This window comes from Homarus americanus, unplaced genomic scaffold, assembly GCF_018991925.1.
Source record: "Homarus americanus isolate GMGI-L3 unplaced genomic scaffold, GMGI_Hamer_2.0 scaffold32583, whole genome shotgun sequence".
Lineage (NCBI taxonomy): Eukaryota > Metazoa > Arthropoda > Malacostraca > Decapoda > Nephropidae > Homarus > Homarus americanus.
In genome coordinates, this window is record NW_024713129.1 from 6,390,198 (window position 1) to 6,417,550 (window position 27,353).

General features: G+C 44.1%; 2 protein-coding genes across 2 annotated transcripts; both read right to left on the bottom strand.

The window, feature by feature from the left end:
• Positions 1-9,710: 9,710 nt before the first annotated feature.
• LOC121866046 (proline-rich protein 36-like) lies at positions 9,711-10,283 on the bottom strand. Its single transcript, XM_042365625.1, has one exon. The coding sequence runs from the start codon at positions 10,281-10,283 to the stop codon at positions 9,711-9,713; it is 573 nt and encodes a 190-aa protein (XP_042221559.1).
• A 4,361-nt stretch (positions 10,284-14,644) lies between these two features.
• LOC121866053 (serine-aspartate repeat-containing protein C-like) lies at positions 14,645-15,157 on the bottom strand. The gene has a single exon (XM_042365638.1). The coding sequence runs from the start codon at positions 15,155-15,157 to the stop codon at positions 14,645-14,647; it is 513 nt and encodes a 170-aa protein (XP_042221572.1).
• Between the last annotated feature and the right edge of the window lie 12,196 nt (positions 15,158-27,353).

The window sequence follows — 27,353 nt, forward strand, 5'->3', positions numbered from 1 at the left end:
AGGTTGGCAGGGGTTGGAAAATCCCTGATACCACTTAATTTCTCCGGGTCAGCTGCGATACCTGATGCTGAGAGAGTGTACCCACAGAAGTTCACTGATGGTGCGGCGACTACAAACTTGTCAGCGTTGAGGGTAATCCCGTACTTTCGACATCTGGTGAGAACTTCATATATTCGGGAGAGGTGGGCACAGTAGTCTTCGTCATGGAGTAAAATATCATCAACCACCTTGACACAATTCGTGACTCCTTGAAGGGCCGCGTCACCACGTTGACAGAATGCATCGCCCGTAGCGGCAAATCCCATGGGGCCTCTGCAATACTGATATCTTCCATATGGTGTGATGAATGTGGTCAAATGTTAGTCTTCTTCGGCCAACTCGATCTGCCAATAACCACATAAGGCGTCCATCGTTGTAAAAAACTTCGCCTTCGGGTCCACATTTCGAACGGCTGCGAAGGGTGTGGGTGAAGGGTGGGCTGGACGGGAAACTTGCTGATTAAGTTTTGATAGATCGGTGGTGATCCTTACTCCACCACGAGGTTTGGCGACGGGAACGAGAGGGTGGCACCAAGGTGAAGGTTCGTCTCCGGCCGGCTTGATGATTCCCTGAGCAACCATGGAGTCAAGCTCTTGTCTAACTAGTTCCTTGTAGGCGTGAGGAATCAAACGAGGGGTGTGGATGGCAAAAGGTGTGGCACCATCCTTAAGATGAATCTTCATAGGTGGACCCACCATCGGCTTGAGTGGTGTGGATCTTAAAGATTTCTTCCTAACCAACACGTCAGCAAACTCCTTGAGAAGGTAAGCTCTTGCATCAGAAGGGGACGTGTTAGTAGAGATAGGGAGTTCCTTCAACCTGTTGACATGGGTGACCTTTAAAATAGGTTTGGGGAATTCCTTGGAAATAATGGCCAACTCTTGACAATGTCCATATGATAAAAGCGGAGTCGGGATCCCGTCATGAACATCAATCCGGGCTAAGCAGGACTGCTTACCAAAGGTAAGAGTAGCCCAGAAAGATCCCAAAGCTGGAGCCATCTTGGAACCATCAGCTGTCAGTTTCGTTGTCTGAGGAGGGGGCTGTAGGTTGCTCCGGGGTATTCCCAGACTTGCTAAGTGTTGTGGACCAATTACTGAAACGTCAGCACCGGTGTCAGGTAACATCTGAAGACTGGATGACGAGTTACCGTAAGAAATGACGACACTGATGTGCTGGGGCGTCGTGTCTGTGGAACAATGTACACGGCGGCAGGAACGACTGGGCACAGCGTCTTGATGCTTGCCAGAAGGAGGGGGCGCGCCAGCACTACCTGAGGATGACTTCTTGGATCCTAGGTGGCGTCCTTTCTGTGTCTTCTTACGACAACATTTGTCATAATGGCCCACACGACCACAAAGTCTGCAATGAACTTTGCTAGCAGGGCACTTGACTGTGTAAGCCCAGTGACCCTGAAGGTCGCAACTTCTGCACACGCTTTGAGCAGCTGGGCACTGGGAGGCATCATACTGTCTCGCGCAGCTGTTACACAAAGCTGCTGCTGAAGGTGTAGCTGGAGGGTGAGGGGTGGGGTTACCTTGCTGCTTCTTACCCTTTCTGTAGGAAGACACCGCCCTCACCTGGTCAGGTTGTGAGCGTAAAGCTGAAGTCGCACACCTGGCGGCCTCGTACGCTCGACATTTTGTAACTACATCTTGAAGGGAGGAAGTGGGGTCAAGTGAAATGAGACGCTGAACTAGCTCTTCATCTCGAATACCCGTTAAAATAATTGTCTTGAGTTGTGTCTCTTCACAAACTTGAGAATTTCCAGGACAAACATCAACTTCCTCTGAACATCTTTTCAGTCTTACAAAAAATGCGTCAAAAGATTCTCCATCAAGCTGTTTACATTGGAGGAGTTCTCTTCTTCTAAGTGCTTCGTTGCGCTGTCCCTTAACATGTTCCTGTAACTTGTCAAGCACGGCCTCTACAGTCAGAGTTGTCGTAGGAGGCACTTGAAGTGTGTGCTCGAGAGTACGTTGTGTCTCTAAGGACAAGCACAAACGAAGCTGTATCATCTGTTTAGGCTGTGGTAAACTTGACAGGTCAACCATTGTTGCATAGTCTTGCCAACGTCGACGCCATTCCCGAAATATCTGATAAGAAGCGTCAGACTTCAGAGAGGGAGGCGTGTGTACTGCAGCCTTTTGAGGAATTGTTGAACCGACTCTGGAAAATGAGGTACCAGTACCTCTAGTCGCATCAGCATTAGTAGTAGCAGAAAAATCTTGCAGAGTAGATCGTTGTGGGGAGGCTAACAGGGAAATCAAGGCTTCAAATCTGGCTTGATCCTCTCTTCTTCTCAGGTCATCCTCACTTCTACGTATATCTTCTAGTTCTCTGCATCTTCGTTCATCCTCGTGGAGTCGTCTTTCAGACTCTCTGTACCGAATTTCTTCCTCTTCTCTCCTTGCAACATAGTCCTGGCGTCGAGAAATTTGCATCCACTTAATCAGTTGAAGGAGATCTTTGGACGCAGGCACCGCAGGAGAGCTTGCTCGCGACGAACGAGGAGATTCTGTGGGTGATTGGGCATTGTCACTGTGGGGAGCGTGGGGCCTGAGTGTGGGTGGGGAGAGATCTCCCAAACTTAAACTCATAACCCTGTCGTATAGGGTATATTTTTTATCCCTGTGAGACATGCCGACAGCTTCTGTACTCTATCTGTGCAAGAGACCGGGTCAACCCCTCGTAATGTATGCACAGAATTACAGAAGTCTAAAGTAATATGCAAGAGTTTAATATAATGTGGGCCTGTGAGTGCGTGTGTGTGTGTATGGCTCGTTGCCGGGAGGCTTGGCGCGCTGCCAGACGTAGAGGCAGCTCGGCGCAAGTCGCAACTGAACCGAAGTTGTCTTAATGCACGCTGCTCAGTTACCCAATGACTATAGGCAGGAAGGGATGTACTGCTGGGCAGCTTCCTCAGTCATCTGACTGCAGTTTGCACAGACAATTCTGATTAAAATACACAACACAGCACTTTACAGCACGGCACTGTACATAGCATAGCACTTCACAACACTGTAAGTCCTGAGGCTTGTAGTCTGGCTGTAAATCCTTGGCGAAGCTGAAGACGAGACGCCATTAACACAGGCAGGCGGGAAGGCTAAGTTCACTCTGAATCTCACTGAGAAATCTCACTGCGCCATCTATGTTTGTCTTTGATACCCCCAAAATGTTTTACACTACGGAGGGTATACGCAAACACTTGTTATCTTGAAAATAGGTTCTTATTCTCGTACGGGAGATATACAGAGGAAACAAATAGACAGTGGGCTTCCACACCATAAGGACTAGCGATCTCAACTCTCTGTATCACTCCGCGCTGGCATGTACAGATGCCAGCATTCACAAGCTGAATACATAATATGTAAATATGATAATTCACATACATAACATGGTGCATAATAAATGGAAATATTACATAGGATTAATACATGTTCTGTAATACTTTACTTTACATAATTAATAGAGTAATATAAGAATACACAGCTTAAGGTACTACTTCGTGTCCATATTATACAATTTCAGTCACTGCTTCATTCTTTGGTGCCAGAATTGCGCGTTCATGCAGCCACTTGTGATCCTTGTAGTGGTGGATAATGTTTGGGTAGACCATGTTAGTGAGCTCAGTTGAGGACTTTACAACATTTCCACATCCTTGAGGAATAATTATTTGTCCTTCTGAATCAACAGGGAAAGTTCCATTCCCAATCTGTAGTAAAAGGTTTGCAAACCGTCCAGCAACCTGATCTCCTTGTAGATGTACTCTCGTGTTTGTGGGTAGGGTGAGTGTCTGAACACTTCTCCAAAGGTATGATGCCTTGAGGCACGCATTCAGTTTATCAGCTGGAGTGCTTCGAGGAATGACAGGTAGGGTCTGGCGAAAGTCTCCAGCAATGACCATTGTAATGCCACCCATGAGCTGGTCAGTTTCTCTTATGTCTTGCAAGGTCCTGTCCAATGCTTCAAACGCTAACTTGTGAGACATAGAGCATTCATCCCAGACTATGAGGCTGCATATTTCTAAGAGTTTTGCCTTTGCCGATCCTTTTTTGATATTGTACACTGGAGCGAGGTTGAGAGGCAGTTTAAAAGTTGAGTGTGCAGTACGTCATCCTTCTAGTAGTGTTGCAGCAATGCCTGAGGATGCCACAGCAAGAGCAATTTTCCCCTGATGACGTACTTTGGCCAACAGAAAATTGATCAGGAATGTTTTTCCTGTCCAGCCAGATGCATCGAGAAAGATCATACCTCCCTGCTCCGCTTGTATCGCTTGCAAGATCTGTTCATAAGCATTTGCTTGATCAGGCACCAGGTGAGGCTCATTTTCTTCAAGAAAATTCACCAGAACTTCAACTGAGTAGTCTGTCTCTCTGAGCAACTCCCTGTTTGCAACTACTGGTTCTTCTCGGTTTGGGGAAGGCAATCCCAAATCAGTCAGGTTTTTTCTGCATAGCTCCATCACTTTGTCTCCCAGCATGATCAGAGCCCTGTTGAACATGTCATCCATGAACTCACTCTCTTGACCAGGATGTTCTCTTCTTGCTTGATGAAGCAGATCCTCTGAAAAACTTTCTTGGTGGTTTTTCCAGAGCTGGCTTGGGTTGGAAAGTCCACATGTAGCAATCATGATGGCAAACAGGTTCCTCATTCTCATTGGCGATTGAGTAGCTGCTGCCTCTTCTAATGTGTCATTCCAGTGACAATCATCTTCCAGTAGGCCAAGGAGATTGCACTCTTCCTGATAGGTTCTGCAGACTTGTCCATTCACTGTCTTGAGTGCTGCATATGATGTTGGGCCACGGATGTGGTGCAAAAGTAGTCTCAAACAATAGCATTCAAAGTTGTTGGGGTGAATCGTGTAGACACGTCCCAAAGCATTGCCTGACTTTATCCCTGGATATCCTTCAACATCGGATCCTTGAGCTCTTCTCTGGAACATTTTTCATTGAAGCCTGCCATATGTAGAACTTGGGTACGTCAACATACAGGAGTATTTGAGCAAACTCATCTTCCTATCATTCATCATCACTACATGTAACACCATCCATCTACAGATCGGTAAAGTACTTTTCGAGATTCTCGTGCGGACACACACATAAACAAACAAACACACAGACATACTTCTTTGTTTTATATATATAGATTATTACTATTATTATTATTATTACTATTATTATTATTATTATTATTATTATTATTAGAATTATTATTATTATTATTATTATTATTATTACACACACACACACACACAAAATTAGCCAATCAGCAGCTTTATTCACTTAACTTCACTGTTTCTTTAAGGTGAAATTAAAAAGGTTTAATTAATCATAAGTTGGTGTGTATCGCCAGTAAACATGGCCATTAATATCGTAATATTTCGTTAACCTAGATGTTTACTCGACCGCAGTTAACATGGCTGAGTTAGTGGGTATGACCGTGGGCGTGTGTGGGAGTGGGCGTGTATGGGTGTGGGTGTGTTGGTGTGGGCGTGGGCGTGTTGGATGGGCGTGTGTGAGCGTAGCCGTGTGTGGACGTGGGCGTGTGTTAGTGTGGGTGTGTTATCACTATCATGATCATATTCACCTTCATCATCTCCAACATCTTCATTACCACATCCTAATCATCACCACCCCCAGCGACACCACCACCACCACCTCCACCATCACCTCCACCTCCACCATCAAATCTATTCTATCACCGGGCGGGAGTGGTGGAGGTGGTGGAGGCGGAGATGATGGAGTGGTGGAGGTAATGGAGGTAGAGGTGATAGGGCTCGTTGTGGCGGTGGGGGTGGTGGCGGTGGTGGCAGTGGAGATGGTGGCGGTGGAGATGGTGGCGGTGGTGGCAGTGGAGATGGTGCGGGTCGAAGTGGTGGATGTGGTGGTGGCGGTGGTGTGGGAGTTATTGAATATATCATGTTGACCAAGAGAGGTGTTAATTGTTATGCTGTTGTGAGGTAGGTGGCTTGCCTGTAATTGGTTTCAGCAGTAGCCAAGTCCAACAGATTTTCATTACTGGCACTGGTAAGACCTTGGGGCGAGTCTGGCCCAATTGACCCAGGTGCCCCAGGACTATGGCTGGCCCTGGCCAGATGTTGGCCAGGCGAGATGGTCAGCCAAGTAGATGGTGACTGTTAATATGAAGTCAGCAATACTTCCGGGGAGCAGTGCGAGACTAATGGTGGGGGTGCTGGTAGTGGTGGAGGTGGTGGTAGTGGTGGGGGTGGTGGTAGTGGTGGAGGTGGTGGTAGTGGTGGGGGTGCTGGTAGGTGGTGGTGGGGGTGCTGGTAGTGGTGGAGGTGGTGGTAGTGGTGGAAATGGTAGTGATGGAGATGGTGGTAGTGATGGAGGTGATAGTGGTGGAGGTGGTGGTAGTGGTGGGGGTGTTGATATTGGTGGGGTGGTGGTAGTGGTGGGGGTGATGGTAGTGGTGGGTGGTGTGGTAGTGATGGAGGTGGTCGTGGTGATGGTAGTAGTGGTGGAGGTGATGATACTGGTGGGGATGATGGAGGCGGTAATAGTGGTGGAGGTTGTGAAGTTGGTGGTGGGGGTGGAGCTGGTGGTAGTGGTGGAGGTGGCGGCGGTGGTGGAAGTCGTGGAGGAGGTGGTAGTGGTGGAGGTGGTGATAGTGGTGCAGGTTGTGGAGTTAGTGGTAGTGGTGGTAGTGGTGGTGGTGGTGATAGTTGTGGAGGTGATGGTGGAGGTGATGGTAGTTGTAGAGGTGATGGTAGTGGTGGAGGTGGTGGTATTGATGGAGGTGGCGGAGGTGGTGGAGGTCGTGAGGGTGGTGGTAGTGGTGGAGGTGGTGATAGTGGTGGGGTGGTGGCAGTGCAGGAGGTTGTAGTGATGGAGGTGGTGGTTGTGGGTGATGGCGGTGGTGGCAGTGGTGGAGGAGGAGGAGGTGGTGGCGGTGGTAGTGGGCAGGTGATGGCGGTGGTGGCAGTGGAGGAGGAGGTGGTGGTGGCGGTGGTAGTGGTGCAGGTGATGGCGGTGGTGGCAGTGGAGGAGGAGGAGGTGGTGGCGGTGGTAGTGGTGCAGGTGATGGTGGTGGCAGTGGAGGAGGAGGAGGTGGTGGCGGTGGTGGCGGGCAGGTGGTGGCGGTGGTGGCAGTGGAGGAGGAGGTGGTGGCGGTGGTGAGTGGTGCAGGTGATGGTGGCAGTGGAGGAGGAGGTGGTGGCAGGTGGTAGTGGGGAGGTGGTGGCGGTGGTGGTGGGGCAGGTATGGCGGTGGTAAGGGGGAGGAGGTGGTGGCGGTGGTAGTGGTGCAGGTGATGGTGGCAGTGGAGGAGGAGGAGGTGGTGGTGGTAGTGGGGCAGGTGATGGTGGCAGTGAGGAGGAGGTGGTGGCGGTGGTAGTGGTGCAGGTGATGGCGGTGGTGGCAGGGAGGAGGAGGTGGTGGCGGTGGTAGTGGGGCAGGTGATGGCGGTGGTGGCAGTGGAGGAGGTGGTGGCGGTGGTAGTGGTGCAGGTGATGGTGGCAGTGGAGGAGGTGGTGGTGGCGGTGGTGGTGGGGCAGGTGATGGCGGTGGTGGCAGTGGAGGGAGGAGGTGGTGGCGGTGGTAGTGGTGCAGGTGATAGTGGCAGTGGAGGAGGAGGAGGTGGTGGTGGTGGTGGTGCAGGTGATGGCGTTGGTGGTGGAGGAGGAGGTGGTGGCGGTGGTGGTGGGGCAGGTGATGGCGGTGGTGGCAGTGGAGGAGGTGGCGGTGGTGGTGGTGCAGGTGGTGGTGGCGGTGGAGGAGGAGGAGGAGGTGGTGGCGGTGGTAGTGGTGCAGGTGATGGTGGCAGTGGAGGAGGAGGAGGTAGTGGTGGTAGTGGGGCAGGTGATGGTGGTAGTGGGGCAGGTGATGGTGGCAGTGGAGGAGGAGGTGGTGGCGGTGGAAGCCTAAGTGTGTGGTCGGGGGAGATAACCTGGAGGAAGGTCCCGCCTTAATCACTGCTGATGAAGGGTAAACATCCACGCGGACCAATCAACTACTTATTGAGAACTTCGTCGTCAATTAATTATGTAAATGATGTAGGTGGCAGCGACGGCCCGAGAGGCAAGGGGAAGAATAAGGATAATAATAAACATGATGGTCAATAATGAGAAAAACAATTAATAATAGATATAATGAAAATAATAATAATAATAATAATAATAATAATAATAATAATAATAATAATAATAATAATAATAATAATAATATAAGAGCAGCAGTAACAACAACAAAAAGAAAACAGCAACAAAAATATTAAGAGCAACAAAAGCAACAACAACAACAACAATAACAATGCCTCAACGTAATACCTTCTAACTAGATGCAAATTAGGGAGAACTCGAACATTTTTAGTTTATTTTTTTATACCTGACACTGCCTTTGTTATCCCACCTGTACCTTCTATCTCCTCCTCCTGCTCCTCCTTCAGAACCATCTGTGTATACCTGAAGCTGCATATTCTTGCCTGAACCTTTCATCTGTAGCGAGCCTTTTCATTTTTTGCGTGTGGGCAGAATTAGGTTAAAAATTAAGTTTAGAATCTCCACGACGAAACTTAAGAGATTACGTGTGGCAAAAATACACTAATGTATATGTGTGTGTGTGTGTGTGTGTGTGTGTGTGTGTGTGTGTGTGTGTGTGTGTGTGTGTGTGTGTTCGTGCTACACTGTGGGTGAATGGGAAGGGATGAAATGAAAGAGACTAGAGATAATGAGAGTGTAAGAATGTGTGTGTGTGAGAGAGAGAGAGAGAGAGAGAGAGAGAGAGAGAGAGAGAGAAAGAAAAAGGGGATTATAAAATGAGCTGGAATTAGACAGCAAGAGAGTGACTGAGAATTAATGAGAAAGAGAGAGGGAATAAATTTACCATGAAACTTAAGACTCACTTCACTATCGTCGCCACAGCCCTAAATACCGGCATTATTCCTGACTTTATTAGGGTCGACAAAAGATTCAGTGAGATATAATACTCAGATCCGATTTAAGGCACCAGAGGGGAATTATTTGGTTTATAAACTTTCTTGCTAATCTCATCGTATTTCCTAGGCATAAGAACCACCTAAGATAATATCCCAGCTAGATAGAGTTGTATGTCTTAGCTGCTTTCTAGTATACGTGGCTAAAGATTATAACTGGTGAAACATGGGAATACATGTATCCAATAAACACTGCAGTTGATTCGTTCTCGCATCTTATATCTCTCTCTTACGTCATCAAATATGAACCAATCGCTGCGGTGTTCTTGCGTTACATCACTCCATTGTTGCCCAGTTTTGTCAACATATCATTTTTACGCCGCAGAAACTGATCATCGGTTTTGAGATAAGTTTACTGGGAGTATTGAACTTATCTAATGTTCAATACTTGTTTTTTGTTAACATGTTGTAAGTTCATTTTAAAATAGACCATTTTAGTGATTTGAGGTCATATCCTTTGCCATTCAAGGCAGCATTGGCCGAACCATTTTTAACCATCTGTACTTGTATCACAGTATAAAAATAAACAATACGTTAAAGCGATTTTCAATAGAACAAGAGAATTTCTGAGTATTCCTTCGAGGTATTGTTTCCAAGTTTCGTCCAAACTTTACCTCAGAGAGTGAGAATTATTGATGACGATCAGGGAAGGGGGGCGGGGCAAAACTTACGGGTCGACCACTTCTCACAACTGCAAGGAGTGCAGCTCAAAACACTTAAAGGAAAGGTAGCGGTGATACTGTGGTACAACAATGGTAGTCTGGCACACTGGTGGTTGATGGTGTGGTGGTGGTACGTAGTTGTAGTGCACAGAGGGCGGTGCTTGTGAAGGGTGGCACAGAGAGCGGTGCTTGTGAGGGGTGGCACAGAGAGCTGTGCTTGTGAGAGGTGGCACAGAGAGCGGTGCTTGTGAAGGGTGGCACAGAGGGCGGTGCTTGTGAGAGGTGGCACAGAGGGCGGTGCTTGTGAGAGGTGGCACAGAGGGCGGTGCTTGTGAGAGGTGGAGCAGGGGGCGGTGCTTGTAGAGGTGCAGAGGGCGGTGCTTGTGAGAGGTGGCACAGGGCGGTGCTTGTGAGAGGTGCAGAGGGCAGAGGTGACAGGCGGTGCTTGTGAGAGGTGGCACAGAGGGCGGTGCTTGTGAGAGGCAGAGGTAGAGGTGGTACAGAGGGCGGTGCTTGTGAGAGGTGGTAGAGGGTGGTACAGAGGCGGTGCGGGAGGTGGTACAGAGGCGTGCTTGTGAGAGGTGACACAGGGGCGGTGCTTATCATAACAAAGACACAGCGATACATCCTGTTAGGGACGGGAGCTAACATGTCTGATAGAGTCACACACACACACACACACACACACACACACACACACACACACACACACACACACACACACACACACACACACACACACACACACACACACACACACACACACACACACACACACACACACACACAAATTCCCTTGTTGACAAAAGGCGAGAGTAAAACCACTATCACTATAACTACCACTATTACCACTACTAGCATTACTACTGCTACTAATACCACTATGACTACCACTATTACTACTATTACTACCACTATAACTACCACTATTACCACTTTTTTCTTTTTTTTTATAAAATGGCTTCCATCCTCCCCTAATAGCCTTATCTTCGCCACCATTTTATTACCTTAAAATTAAATATCCTAATACATAAGTAGCTATCCTAGCTGTGTTGAGTTAGTTGAGCCGCAGATCTATGCGGCATTCAGTGACTGTTGCCTCATAGTCAATATCTGCACCTGTTGTCGGCTTTGGGGTCGATGCTCTCGTTCCCCTGAGGCAGAGCAAAGCCGACCTAAGGAGAGAGAAGGACAGTCGACATCACCACTACCACCATCATCACTACCAACACTATTACCACAACCAACACTACCAGCACTATTACTACTACCATCACCACCACCACGGGGAGAGAATTCAGAACGTTGATTAAGGCAGCTTCACTCCTTTGGTGTTCACAACCTCTGGTGGGATGGGACCAAGTGCAAGATGCTTCGACGCCAGACTCGCGGAGGTGCTATCCGAACAGAAGCAACAGCCCAGAAGTTATGTTACAGCCTGGATGAGATGGGTGGTATTAGTGAGGGTGGTGTTGGTGATGGTGGTGATAATAGGGATGGTGGTAGTAGTGGTGGTAATGTTAGAAGTAATAATGGTAGTAAGTGGTGTTGGTAGTTGTTATGGTGGTAGTAGAAGTAGTGCTGGTGGTAGTGTTAGAAGTGGTATAAGTAGTAGTGGTGCTGAAAATGGTAGTAATATTATTATTGTTATTATTATTATTATTATTATTATTATTATTATTATTATTATTATTATTATTATTATTATTATTATTATTACTATTATTATTATTATTATTATTATTATTATTATTATTATTATCCTTCCTCTTGCATTTCAGCCCGTCACTACCACCTACAACATTTACATAAATAATTAACAGAGAAGTAGTAGTAGTATTTTTTTTAATAATGGCCTCTAACCTCCCCTTATAGCCATACCTTCTCCATGATTTTAGTTCATAACAATTCTAATACAGAAGTAACTACCCTAGCTGAGGTAGATGAGGTCCAGATCTATGCAGCCTTTGGTGATTGTTACCTCATAATCTATTTCTGCTACTGCTGTTGATTTAGGGGTCAATGATTTTGTTCCCTGAGGCTTAACAGAGCAGACCTGGGCAGAGAGAAGGATCGGCGACACCTCAACCAGGCCAGAATGTAACTTCTGGGCTGCTGCTCCTTCTTTTCCAATAACGTCTCAGCCAGTCTGGCATTGATGCACAGTGCACTAAGTCCCATCCCTCCTAATGTTGGAACGCCAGTGGAGTGAAATTGCCTTGAACATCTTCTGGATTCTCTTTCCTTATACTCTCTATTCTTGTAATTTTTTATTCTCCAGAGTGCAGCATCTTGAGACAGGTCGCGGTGACATGCGGCCTGGTGACTGAATATTATAATACCAAAGAAGGCATGCTGTCAACTTGTCCAGAATCCTCGAGCACTGAATATTCTTGCCTGAAACTTTCATCTGCAGCGAACCTTTTAATTTTTTGCGTGTGGGCAGAATTAGGTTAAAAATTATGTTAAGAATCTCCACGACGAAACTTAGAGATAAGAATACATTACGTGTGGCAAAAATACACTGAAATGTGTGTGTGTGTGTGTGTGTGTGTGTGGGGGGTTCACATGGGCTTCGTTGGTTGTGGTGAAAGTCTGGTAGAGAAAGTACTTACTATCCAATGGAAGGAGGGTCGGTTCCACAGTGACGTCGCAGCATATTTCCTTCAGTATATTTGTTGTGAGGTTCCATACTTCGTCGTACCTCATGCACACGAAACCCACCGTTTTCCACATCATGGCGTGATCGATGTCGTAGGATGTTCTGCATACCTGATGGGCATACCTTCTACTAGCCAACTGTACCTTAGGGCAATGGTGTCTGAAGCCCTTTGCTCTTATTGGTAATATTGATGGCTAGTTTCAAGTGTCCTCCTTTTGCGTTACACATACTTTTCTCTTCAAATTCTCTGACAGATGTTGCGTCAGTTGTGGAATTATTTTGCTTTGGGTATTCTACCGTTCTGTCTTAATGGAATGTCGGATTTTGCATAATTCTTTGGTGTCTATCTCACTTGCTGCATTTTGAGCTACTATGTGCTTAGTGTATGCTGGCGTGAGCTTAACATAGTTCTGATGTTTAGTGGCTGCCTGCTCCTCTGTGTTAGTGATTCCCATTCCTCTTTGTCTTGGTGATTGCACAAGGAGTGACCTTTCTGTTTGGGTTAGGTGTTAAAATAAAAGAGTTCCTGATGGCTTCTTCTAGAGGATGGAGGCGAGGTCTAATTTCAGGGTCAGTACATATTAGGTAATTCCAAAGATGGTTGATTCCGTGGGTGAGTGCTTCTTAGGCCGCGTGTGGCTCAGTTTTAGCGTTTTCCGACAGAACTTGGATTATTCTACCAAGGTGTCTTTAACCTTCCTTCGTTATTTTGACCTCACTGCCATTGAAGACCTCTGTAGCCCAATCGTAGTATTCTGGCTTTACAACTAGAAATAACTTGCTGGTATTTGGGTGGTATCCTATTTTTGGAGCACATGAGGTTACCATGTTCCACCACCTTTTGATATTCTCCACTTTTCCTACTCCTGTGAAGTCATCAGCATATGCTACCTGTTTAACCTTGTTGTTTCATAATATATTTTATGTATAGGCCTAATGTCTGTCGGGTTCTTATAAGTACTTCCAACATAATTTGTAAAGCTTGGATATTTGTCGTTGATTATGTTGAAAGCGTTGGGGTAGTAGTAATGGTGGTGATTGTTGTAGTAATAGTAGTAGTAGTGGTAGTAGTGGTGGTGGTGATTGTTGTAGTAATAGTAGTAGTAGTGGTAGTAGTGGTGGTGGTAGTGTGACACAGTGCCAAGTGTCGTCAGTGCCCTGTGGACGATGCCAGGAAACAAAAGGTCAGGGAGCTCATTAACAGCATCATGTTTTCCCTAAGCATCTGACGTCCCTTAATAACAACACAATTTAATTTTAATAAGCGAAAATTCTCACGTAATATTTTTTTCAAGAAATTTGAACCTTACATATTTATGAAAGACAAACACTTTATTATTTTACAGATAATAATGGCACAGAGGATTATATGTACATGCTTTTAGTAAGTCATTTTTAAGAAGATAATTCCCAGAGTAATATATATTTTGATCTGTCTGTCTGTCTGTCTGTCTGTCTGTCTCGCATTTATATGAAACAATTTGCATTCAATAAACATATATTTTCCAGGTCTCCAAAAAACGTGCAGATTTACGTAGTCGGTCATAATTAAACACAATGAGCTTTTGTTTATACGATTCTGTCCAATAATAGACGAAAATTAACGCTACCCAGCGAATTAAATTCCTCGCTCTATTAAACCACCTTAATCCTACGAGCTCAGTTTTAATTCCGGGTTTTTCCTATATATCAAGTTTACATTGTGGAATTATTTAAGGAAATTATTAGTAAGGAGACTATTACAGTGTTGTGAAGAGAATTATTAATGATTTAGTTTCGTATTTTTTTTTATCTGTTTATGTATTATATATATATTTTATCAATTGATTTAGCTTTACACTATTATTATTCCATTTATATATTTGTTTATTTCACCACTGCCACCGTAACCATCACTATCACCACAACCACCCCCACCACTACCATCACTACCACCACGTCTATCACCACCACCATCTTCACTATAACCACAACCACCACCACCACCACTACCATCACCATCACTACCACCACGACAATCACCACCACCATCTTCACTATTACCACCACCACCACAATCACTACCAACACCATAACGATCACCACCACCATCACAAACACCACCGCCAACACCACACCCACCATCAATCACAGTTGTAATGTTGACGCGGGAGCTGAATCAACATTAACCTGAGCTGCAAGTGGCGCTCTCTCTCTCTCTCTCTCTCTCTCTCTCTCTCTCTCTCTCTCTCTCTCTCTCTCTCTCTCTCTCTCTCTCTCTCTCTCTCTCTCTCTCTCTCTCTCTCTCTCTCTCTCTCTCTCTCTCTCTCTCTCTCTCTCTCTCCTGTTAGCCATATTCTTGTACCGCACCATATTTCTCTGCCATCACCAATGTAGCGTCATTGTCGTCTTCATCTGTGTTGTCTTCATCTGTGTCGTCTTCATCTGTGTCGTCTTCATCTGTGTCTTCATCTGTGTCGTCTTCATATGTGTCTTCATCTGTGTCGTCTTCATCTGTGTCTTCATCTGTGTCGTCTTCATCTGTGTCGTCTTCATCAGTGTCTTCATCTGTGTCGTCTTCATCAGTGTCTTCATCTGTGTCGTCTTCATCTGTGTCGTCTTCATCTGTGTCGTCTTCATCAGTGTCTTCATCTGTGTCGTCTTCATCAGTGTCTTCATCTGTGTCGTCTTCATCTGTGTCTTCGTCTGTGTCGTCTTCATCAGTGTCTTCATCTGTGTCGTCTTCATCTGTGTCGTCTTCATCTGTGTCGTCTTCATCTGTGTCGTCTTCATCTGTGTCGTCTTCATCTGTGTCGTCTTCATCTGTGTCGTCTTCATCTGTGTCGTCTTTGTCAGTCATCTAGCACACTAAATTAGGGGGCAAATCTGGCTGGTAGGTTAGGTTAGGTTAGGTTAGGTTAGGGTCAGTTGGTCAATTTAGGTTAGGTTAATGGCTCTTCTCGCCAACACATTGTGGCGGGAAAACCATTGCCGACATATGAGCAAGAGTGATCCTGGCTTTTTCCTCTACCCCCTTTGCATCGTTGGCTGTCAGGCAGAAGGCGTCTCCTATCTGCTCATAAGCGTTGCGTGTAACAAACATTACATCACAAACATGCGATTTTCCCCATGATGTTTCTCAAGCACTCACTCCCTCACATTTACTCTATACCCTCCTCCTTCCTTCAAAAGCCTGTGTGTGTGTGGAATCCTTGGACGTTATCTAGCGCTCATTTCTTCCTAGTATCTGGCACCTTACGTACTTTTGTGAGCTCAATAACACGGGATAGTATTATTATTGTGTCTGTTTTGCCATTTCCTACTTTAAATTCTTGTTCATTTTAATATACCTGTCATGACTTGGCCTAACCAGTTGTTTGTAACTTGTATATCTTAGTATTAAGGTTAATTATAAGCTCTTTAACTACCCACTCCATATCTGATATTAAAGAATTATTAACTTTCATTTCGCTGATGCCTAAATTCACTGCGAACACATTGTATTTTTTTTACCAGAGGAAATTTTAGTTAATATCTTACATATTTCACTAAGTATTCCTGGGAAGTCCTGGGGAAACATTAAACTATTGAATATAAATTTCTAAGGTGTGACATTACGTTCAATTCATATTAGGTTAGGTTAGGTTAGGTTAGGTTCCCAATAGACACATTCCTAGATTTTTTACTATCTGATCGACTTGTATATTTGAAAAGAATGTGGGGAAAAATATATAGGTTACCGAGCTTCATTTATTGGTAATACATGTTGAAAATATAGCCGTTTCGTTCATTTGGGGCACATTTGGCTTATATATATACAGTATATATACCCACCAAAAAAAAATTACTCCGCAACAGTAATTTGTAATCAAATACATGTATAAGTCATTTTCACAGTCATTGTATTACAGCTACATCAGTAATATACAGGGTGATACGAAAGTTCTGTTACCCAAATGATATACTCAAATTACATTTATTGCACATAAGTTACAGAGTACATTTACATAATTTACATTTACATTTATTTCATGTTAATTACAGAACACATATACAGATTTTAAGCAACAATAGCAGTTCATGTTTACAATGTTTATAATGATAACCCGTTACGTCTGGGATGTTGGTCCCGCTGAGAACAAAGCACTACTGGCGTTGAGCAGTACCTTACTTTACAGGCGGCACCGGTGAGACACGGTGACACACCAGTAGTACCAACTGTTGGGTGCAAGAAAGGTTCCAACACGTTGTCACTTATTACAAGACACTTTCATGGTGGGTAACGTGACTTTTGACTCACCCTATATATACTCTGCAAAGTGGTCCAGCAAAAGGGAGTTAAGTGATGCAACAACTCCTGGAAAACGAGCAGCATGTGGAGTTGCGCACTGGCAATTACAGTGATTGTCTTTACGTAAGGTTAGGTTACCGTAGGTTAAGTTAAGTTATGTACGGTTAACTTAGGTTAGGTAAATTACGTTAGGTTAGGTCAGGTCATGTTGCGTTATGTTAGATGCTCCAACAGTTGGTGTCAGCGAGAATACTGAGATTAGTTCTCTTTTCTTCCCAGCGAACTCGGAGGATGGAACATAGAATATATTGGTGAAAGTTTTCAATTACCTTGATGTGCCTCTGGTATGTGTCCCACTCCTCGCTGCCATACAGTGGGGTAGGGAGAACCATTCATCGATTATACGTGCATCTTTGTAGATAATTTCAGCTCCCTACAGCTGAAAACCTTAGTACGGAATCTGCCGAAGGTTAGAGATGCACATCTGATCCGATGTTGAATCACTTCATGGCTGTCCGGAGTGGTGGATAGGTGGAAGCTAAGATACAGAAAGTGGGTAACATTAGAGAGGGTCGCACCACTAGCTTGCATGGCTGGTGGAGGAGTGGCTGAACGAGGGGCACGCTGAAAGATAATTCGAGTCTTATGTACATTCACATCAAGGCCGAAGTGTGCATACGCATATGCGTAGGTGTTCAGGATCTCCTGTAAGTCACGTTCAGTGTGAGCAACGAGGGTGAGGTTGTCTGCATACTGAAGTTCAGTGATGGAAGCTGCCGACATCTGTGTTACTGTTTGGATTCGTCGTACATTGAAAAGTACTTTCATCTGGTACTGGATGTCCACCCCGCCGGCTAAATTGGCACTGATACGAGTAAGGAAGCAGCCAAGAAAATAAAAAAGAGAATTGATGCAATTACATATCCTAGGTTTACCACCGTTTAGATGGGGAAGAACTGTGTGTCATTGTGCAGGACAGTGCCGTTCATGCCATAGTGGAGTTATCTAACAATGGCGATGAATTTTGGTGGGCAACTAAAACGAGTGAGGGTCCGCAAGATGGCTTCCCTGTTGACCTAGTCGAAGGCCTTCATAAGGTCGATGAAGGTCATGAACAGGTCACGATGCTGTTCTCTGGACTTTTCCTGTATCTGGCAGGTAGATAAAATCATGTCAGTGGTGCCATGTGATGGTCTAAGGCCACACTAAAATTTTGGCAAGAAGTTTTCCTCCTCAGAACGAAGTCTGTTTAGGAGGACTTGGGCGATAATCTTGCCAGTTATGGGCAGTGGCGAGATCACGCCCCTGTTCTTATAAATAGTGTTGATGGAGGCATGTTTAAGATCTTGGGAGATTTTCTCCTTCCATACATACTATACTACAGGAGAGAGTAGAGATGGCTGGTAAGTAGAGGTCCTCCTGCTTTATACACCTCGGCTGGGAGTCCATCAGGCCCTGTGGCTTTGTTATTTTTCATCTGGTTGATGGCAGTAGCTACTTCATCACGGGGTGGAGGATAGCTGAGGTGGGTCAGCTCTGGGTGCTGAGGGACCTGCTGTGAAGTCAGGACATCCACATCGGTGTTTCGGTTGGGCAGCGATTAGTAGTGCTTTTTCTAGCGCTGACCGATGCCTTTTTCGTCTTAAATTAGGGGAGGGGGGCCTCGCCATGATTAGTTGGGCCATACAATGTTTTATTGAAATTGAAAAATTCACGCATCTTGTGTTGATATGCAAATTATTGTGTTCCATGCACTTTATTTTTCCACCATTCGAGCTTTTTATATTGTGAAGTTCGCGCTTGGTCATCGCTTTCGTTTGGAGGAAGGAATCAGCTTTGGTCTGAGACTAAAGGGTTGTTCAGCAAGTCAGTGAAAGCAGCACGTGTACCATTGACGAGTATGTCGATTTCCTGGTTATTTTTATCAAACCAATCTTGGTATTTTCTTTCGATCCGGCCGAGGGTTTTGCTGCAGGTTTTCTGTGATGGCATCATCGAGGATACTCCATTCGGCACTCGGATTTTGGTTGTTTGTTGTTGGGTTGTTCATCAGCCTTTTGTCGAGCTGCTCTCTAAAAGCATGTTCTACTACTTGATCCTCCAGTCCTTTGATGTTAAAACCTCTTCTGGAGGCTTGTTGCCTTAGCCATTTTGGGGCGACGTGAAGTTGAGAGTTTGACCCACAGAAGCTGATGATCTGTGACACATGGTCTGAACCACGCATGGTTCAGGTGATGAGGACAACTCGGTGATCTCTTTCTCTGAAATTTATGTAGAGTATAAGAAACGAATGCTTACATCATGGGTGTTGCCAAGAACCCTTGAACTTGTTGGCCTGCCTTAACAAGGTACTGGTGATAGTGAGTTTGTGTTCAGTAAACTAGCTGAGTAGGAATAGGCCACTGAGATTACACTTACCCACTACGTTTCTCCCTATGGTTCTCTGCCATAAGTCAGCATTTCTGCCAACTCTGGCAATGAAGTTACCAAGGAGCACAACCTTATCTTTTCTGGGGATAGAGGTTAGTACTCTTGTCAAGGTCGGCGTAAACAGCCTCTTGGATGTTATCCTCTTCATTATGTGTTGGAGCGTATGCACTGATGAAGAAGGCATGATGTGAGTAATTCAGTGGGACTTGGAGCATTATGAGGCGCTCGTTGATCCCAACAGGCATTTCACTTAGCCTATGTAGGATAGTTATGTGACCGGCAAAGCCAACTCCAAAAATGCTGTTTCTCTCCACAACAGGTTTACCCTTCCAGAAGAATGTATACCTGTACCCCTACTCTCGTTCTTTGAGTCAACCCTTGTCTGGGAGCCGGGACTCACTAATGGCTGCTATGTCGATGTTATTCCTAGACATCTCTTTTGCCACTCTCATTTGTGCCAGTATCCAGAATAGTCCTGATATTCCATGTAGTGACCATAATAGGTTGCATAATTTGTTTTTGCACTGATCTGTGATTATGTTTTCGACCGCATTAGGATGACCTTACTGGGTGCAGTTGTCCAGTCAGGTTGTTTTTTTAGGCAGGCTATGCTTAGGGCACCTTTTCTAACCCCCTCCCATTTGGGGTGGGCAGAGTGGCTCCTGGAAAGGGCTGCTCAATCGTGCAGACAGGACCATATTGCACTGGTACCTAGATCACAGTGCATAATCCACCATCTTATCAATTCCGCCCATGTGCAGAGTTGTGACTAGGTAATCCCGGCAGTCCCCTCTGTCTGTTCCCGTCGCCACTCGTCTGTAGCCATACGACTTTTCGGGGTTTAAGGGTTCTTATGATGATAAAAAGTATAATGAGCTGGATGATGGCTCTGCACAAGTTGATTTATGTGTTGAGGCAGGAGTGCAGGCTGTAACCACACATCTTAGCTCTCCCTTTTCCTGACCCAGTGGTGGAGGTAGCTGCAACAATTGGGGAGAAGGAGAGTTACAATGGACTGCCGATAACCCAGTTTGTTGGGTTTTGCCTTAGTAGCCTGTCCATTAGGCATTGCTTTCGTCCGCACGTGTAGTAGTTGGGTTCCTGTGTTGGTCACCTCTTCCGCCTACTCTGCCATTGGGGTCTTACTGGAACTCTGTAGGGATGTCTGCCTGATGAAAGGCTCCACCACAGATTTTTCGTTTAAGGGTTTACTTCCGTAGCCTTATACCTATCAAGGCAGCTGGGCAGTGCTTACACACACACACACACACACAGACACACACACACACACACACACACACACACACACACACACACACACACACACACACACACACACACACATACAGATACACACACACACACACACACAGATACACACACACACACACACACACACACGCACACACACAAACACACACACTGTCACCCTATTTCGGTTAACTGTATCAAACTTTACTTACCTTACTAATGGTATTGATTCTAACACTTTCAGATAAGATATAAATGACACTAACCCTCTCATTTCACCAATGGCCAGGATACACCATACGCAACGAAATTTTATATCCAAATATTAATGAAACCCCCAGGTAGTAGGTAGTAGGCAGCTACCAAACAGGGAGGTACTACGCCTGGGAAGATATTGGAAGCATAATGTGTTGTCTAATGGTAGACCCTGCTGCTATATGGCATCACGAAAATTGTGACCAAGTCCCAGGTTGCTGATCTGACTTTCTGCCTTATTTATACACAATTGCTGGGTCTCAATTGTTTCTCTTACTTTGACAACACAGCATACATGTATTGTTTCTCACTATTAATCTTCTTATTTTTTAATTATTATTATTATAATTGTTATTATTATTATTATTATTATAGTTTTATTAAATTGTTTTTCTCCTAATTTTTTAATAATTTGTATAATTATTATTACACACACACACACACATACGTTACCCCAAGGCCCCATTAACCATCGTCTCAAACAGCCAATAATAACACATTATCTGTCTTTAGAATAAAACATATTTTGAACATTACAAGAAACAAACAAGAGTTCCATAATTAAGGACGCTTGAACTTATATTTTCCAACACCAGAGACAGAGAGAAATAGTGCAATTATGAAGATCACTCGAAATTTTTAAGCTAAATTGAATGAACTTTTAAATGTGAATGAGAAGGTTGGTAATTAATATCGCACTGTAAATAAGATCCTGAGTCACCTTTTGTCTCTCTCACTAGGTCCTGTCCCATCGCTCTCTCTCTCACAGTGTCCTGTTTCATTTTTGTCTCTCTCTCAAGGTCCCAGTCCACCTTTGTCTCTCTCATCAGGTCCTGTTCCACTTTCATCTCTCTACAAGGTCTTGAGTAATCCTTATATCCACTTTAACAAGATGAGAAACTTGTCTGAAAAAAAAAGAAGAGGAGGAGGTGAGAGGAGAGGGAGGAAAGGGTTCATTTACTGTCCTCAACACCCTACGAGAGTTATACCCGTACGTTGGAGAAAGGTGCTTTACCTAGGCTGGTATATATATATATATATATATATATATATATATATATATATATATATATATATATATATATATATATATATATATATATATATAAACTCATAACGTTATGGGTATTATGTATGGTTATATAAGATTCAGGTATACTGTATATACTCTTTTTTATCCTCTGAAATTTGCATATACCTTTTGATTTGGTAAAATATGCATCAATTTTCACTAACTATTTTTTTAACACGTTTATTCCTTCCAATCAAAGACTCATCAATTCTAAATACATCGTCTCTTAAATGCATCTATTTAATTCATTCACTATAATACTATTCATATTTCTTTTTATTTCTGAACATTTCTTTATTCTCTATTTCATTCTCCTCCTATCATTCTCTCTCAACTTAGAAAGTACGAAAAAACGATGGAAATAAGAAATTTGCGCGACAACGGTAGACTCTCATTCACTGAAGCGTGTTATGGACCAACACACACTAGTCGCTCTCTTTCCATTATCCTTCATCACAGGAGGTGTAAACAACTCTATTGTTTGTCGGAGGTTATTGTTTGGTCTTTATATTTTATAACCATCTCTCTCTCTCCCTCTCTTTATTTGACCTTCTCTTCATCTTATTCGTTCTCATCTCCCTCTCCTCTTTTACTCTTCCCCCTTTCTTTCCCTTTCTACATTTCTCTTCCATTCTCTCTCTCCCCACTTTATATCTTTTCGTTTCTTTCCCCCTCTCTTTCTCTCTTTTCCTTTCTGTCCTACTTCTCTCTCTTATTTACTCTTCGTTAATTCTTTTATCTTTCTCTTCCTCTTTCTGTGTCTGTCATTCTATTCTTCACTTTCTCTTTTCTCCGTCATTTTACTTATCTGTCTCTCTGTCTATCTTCATCTCCTCTTCTTTTTTACACACACACACACAGGGAGGGAGGGAGGGAGAGGGGATAGGAGGAAAGGCAATAGAGAGAAAGGAGGAGGATGCAGGGGAAAGGGAGGAGGTAGATAACAGGAGGAAGAGGTAGAGGCGTGGAGAGAGAGAGGGGGAGAAAGAAAGAGAGAAAGAGAGGAGACTGAGTGGGGTGCAGAAAAGACAAAAAAGGGAAGAAAGAAAGAAAATGAGGGAGAAGAGGAAGGAAATGAAGGGTAGGAGAGAAGGGAAAGAGTAGTAGGAAGAAAAGGAAGAGGAGGGTAAGATGAGAGAGAAGAGGGAGAAGGCAAGGAATGTGGAAAAGGGAGAAAGGAAGAGGAGGAGTAGTAGGAGGAGGAGGAGGAGTAGAAGGAGGGGAGGAAGAGGAGGCGGCAGCGGAGGAGGAAGAGGAGGGGAGGCATCAGAGAGGCGACAACCATGTCTTTTACTGTGAATTCCCCAGAGAGAGAGAGAGTGTCTGTCTGTCCGTCTGTCTGTCTGTCTGTCTGTCTGTCTGTCTGTCTTCGATTATAGAAAATTCCCCATAATTCAGAAACTAAACAAAAAAAGAAGAGATAACATCAATTAAAACTTTCACACTGAACTATCTCTCTCTCTAAAACTTCCTGTCTTTAAACTCCGAGAGATAAAATAAAATGGATCTGGTAATTTGCTCTGAAAAAAAAAATGTAGTAATTGCCAAGAAAATCTGGCCAAAGTTGGTAAAGTTAATCTGGAATCGGACGCAGATTTTGTAGTCTTCATTTCTTGAGCTTAATGGAGAATGATCGTACGTGTGATGGGTGAAGGAAGGGTGAAGGAAGGGAGGAACAGAATGAGGGTAGGCAAGGGAGAGAGAAGGAAGGGGAGGAGGAGTGAGAAAGGAGGTAATGAAGAGGAAGAGGGGCCAGGGGGCAAAGGTTAATGGGAAGTAAGGACTGAAAGTTAAAGGGTGGTAGAGCAGAAAGAGAAATAGAGGGAGATGGAGGGGAGGAAAAAGAGTGAGAGAAAGGGAGAAGAAAGGGAGGGGAGTGGGAATGGGAAGGGGAATGGAAGAGTAATGTATGGTAAAGAAAAGGAAGAGAAGGGAAAGGGAGATTGAAGGGAGTTAAGGCAGTGAAAGAGAGGGAGAAGGAGAAAAGGTAAGGAAGAGTGAGAGGGAACTGGAGGGGCGATAAAGAGGAAGGAGAGAGGATGTAAGAGAGAGAGGAGCAGAGAGGGGATGTGGAATGGGATGAAGAGTGTATCAAGGAAGAGGGAGAGAGAGAGAGAGAGGATGTAAGAGAGAGAGGAGCAGAGAGGGGATGTGGAATGGGAAGAAGAGTGTATCAAGGAAGAGAGAGAGAGAGAGAGAGAGAGAGAGAGAGAGAGAGAGAGAGAGAGAGAGAGAGAGAGATGCAAGAGAGAGAGGAGCAGAGATGGGATGTGAATGGGAAGAAGAGGTATCAAAAAGAGGGAGAGAGAGAGAGAGAGAGAGAGAGAGAGAGAGAGAGCACACTCTGATAAACTTGTATACTAGTAGTCGTTTCTCTCTTACCTTCTCATTCGACTATGAAACAAACATGTCAGTGGTGGTGACAGTACTTGACACATCACCACAGAACAACAAACATGTCAGTGGTGGTGACAGTACTTGACACATCACCACAGAACAACAGACATGTCAGTGGTGGTGACAGTACTTGACACATCACACAACAACAAACATGTCAGTGGTGTTGACAGTACTTGACACATCATCACACAACAACAAACATGTCAGTGGTGGTGACAGTACTTGACACATCACACAACAACAAACATGTCAGTGGTGGTGACAGTACTTGACACATCACACAACAACAAACATGTCAGTGGTGGTGACAGTACTTGACACATCACACAACAACAACAAACATGTTAGTGGTGTTGACAGTACTTGACACATCATCACACAACAACACACATGTCAGTGGTGGTGACAGTACTTGACACATCACCACAGAACAACACACATGTCAGTGGTGTTGACATTACTTGACACATCACCACAGAACAACCAGGATTCTTTTATCTGCCCAATTTGGAAAGAGAAACTGACACAGTCTCATTTGGCTTCAGTTAACTGCACGTCATTGAAAGGTTAACATGGAAAAACAATGATCCCTTAGGCCATTTTTTTGTTTTAGTTATTTTTTTATTATTGGAATTGTATATAATTGTTCTATTTGTCTGCCTGTCTGTCTGTTTGTCCGTGTGTCTGTCTTTCCCGGTTGCCTATTTGTCTGTACACTTACGACTTAAATTTTCTTCGTAGTTGTGATAATATCTGGCGTTTACTTGCGTGCTATTCGTGTGATTAGTGGATTGTGAGTTGTACGATGCTTTTCGTTATATAGATAATATATCATAATAATAACAAGAAAAAACACTTAATAATTCGAAGAAAAATAAAAGTAAATAGTTGATAAGAACTCAATCGCCTTTATTTTGCGTGACCGTTAAGTAGATAACACTTTCCTGATTTGATTAAGCGAGGAGATGGGATGGGCTTAACATAAAAACATAAGAACATAAGAAAATAAAGATTCTGCAATAGGCCGGTTGGCCTGTCCATGGCAGCTCCTGTCGAGAGTTACTACCACTCTCTATCATCCATGAATCTATCTAGCCTCCTTTTGAAACTTTCCAACGTTCCAGCACTTACTACAAAGTTGCTAAGCTTGTTCCACTCGTCCACCACCCTATTTGTGAACCAGTTCCTTCCTATCTCCCTCCGAAAACTAAACTTATCCAACTTAAATCCGTTGCTACGAGCCTATCCTGCTCGGATATTATAAGAACTTTATCTATATCGCCTTTATTGATTCCTTTCACCCACTTAAATACTTCTATCATATCCCCCCGCACTCTTCGTCTTTCTAGGGAATGCAAGTTTCTTTAACCTATCTTGATATGGAAGGTTTCTAAGTCCCGGAATCATTTTCGTCATTCTTCGCTGCACCGACTCCAGTGAATTGATATCCATTCTATAATAAGGGCCCCATAACTGAACAGCATAATCGAGGTGCGGCCTGACTAACGCAAGATATAGTTGCAATAAGACCTCTGCACTCTTATTACTTACACTTCTAGATATAAAACCTAATACTCTGTTTGCCTTATTTCGAACATTAACGCACTATTTTCTAGGCTGTAGGTCCGGGCTTACAAGTACCCCTAAGTCTCTTTCACAAGTCGACTTCTCTAGGTTGATGTTGTTAAGGCTGAATACATTGACAGTATTTGTTCTTCCAATATTAAGTACGCTGCACTTGCTGGTGTTGAATTTCATTTGCCATTTTCTGACCATTCCTGCAGTTTATTTAAATCCTCCTGTAATGCATTTGCATCCTGCCCTGAATTAATCTGCCGCCCTATTTTGGTGTCATCCGCAAACTTGCTTATGTCACTGCTGATCCCAGTATCTAGATCGTTTATGTAGATTATGAACAAGAGTGGGCCCAGCACTGTCCCCTGGGGAACCCCACTGGTTACACAGCCCTACTCAGATTTAACACCATCTACGCTGACCCTCTGTGTTCTATCGGTGAGTCACGATTTTATCCACTTTAAAACTTTCCCCTCGATACCATGAGCCTAAACTTTTCTCAGAAGCCTCTGATGTGGTACTCTGTCCAATGCTTTGCTAAACTCTAAGTAAATAACATCGTAATTTTCGTCATTGTCTTCTACCTCGAAGACTTTCCTAAGAAACGTCAGCAGATTTGTTAGACAAGATTTTCCCTTTGTAAACCCATGTTGAGAGTCGTAGATAAATTTGTTTTTCTCTAAATGCAATCGGAAGCTATTTGCTATAATTAATTCAAGAAATTTCCCCATTAAATAAACACAACCTTCCTGATACTTCTTACCTGTTCACCATTGAGACTATTAAACACCCTCTGAAGTCGTCAGTGATTAATGCCATTTCATCACCACAATTAAGTTGCAAAGTCAAGAGAAAACTCTAAATCTCGAAGCCAAAAGAAAGAAAAATTCTAGTAAGAAACAACAGAAAACTGATAATCAAAAGCCAGAGGCAGATGTAGGAAAGAGAGCAAAAGTTCAAGAATGTAAAATCCTCCACGACGGGACAGTGTGGCAGACGGCTTGGCTGATGCGGGAAGGAGAGTCGCCAAGGTAAGTCGCGACAGCCCGCAAGAACCTCCATCAGGCGCCCGTCCATCACCGCCGCCCACCAGGAGTCAGGGGGTCACACACACACATACACACACGCCATTATGTCTTACCCCAATTCTTGTGCTTAAAAAACTTTTTTTTGTTCGTGAGTTTATTGACATAGCGTAAGGCTGAAGAGAAGACTGGTAACTGTTGGGTGACGGGAAACTGTTTATTCAAGCCTCAAGGTCAATTACAAACTCTTGTTCACACTGTTATTGTTGACGCCTTCCGTAAAATTTATCATAAAAATTTGAAGAAAAATCGAGGCAGAGTTTTGGCATAAAAACATTTGAAAGTTTCCCGTTCAACAAATTTCTCCAGAGCACATATTGAACGCCAGCAGTGCCAAACATTCCACCTAAAGTTGCTTCAGCGTAGATACCAATAAATATGTTTGTTTGACAACCTAATAAGATATACAGGGTGCCCATAAATGATTACCCTAAAAGCAGTATGCTCTCATGTTTTAATGAGGGTAATTATTTATGGACACCCTGTACTTCTAAAGTGATACTGTACCACGTTTGTTATACAGCGATGACGCGTGTATCTTTCACCATTGTGCATTGGTGTTCAATCATGACCCGGGACAGATGTGGGGAGGGTGTTGTGATCCCACCAAAACCAAACGTTCGTAAGTCTTCTCTGGGTACTCAGGAGAAATAGAGGTCGTAACAAAGAACAGACCAACCACACGAAGATCTAGTAA

Excerpts from the sequence above, each read along its gene's own strand:
- LOC121866046 (XM_042365625.1), bottom strand. The coding sequence starts at position 10,283 with ATGTATCGCTGTGTCTTTGTTATGATAAGCACCGCCCCTGTGTCACCT.
- LOC121866053 (XM_042365638.1), bottom strand. The coding sequence starts at position 15,157 with ATGACTGACAAAGACGACACAGATGAAGACGACACAGATGAAGACGAC.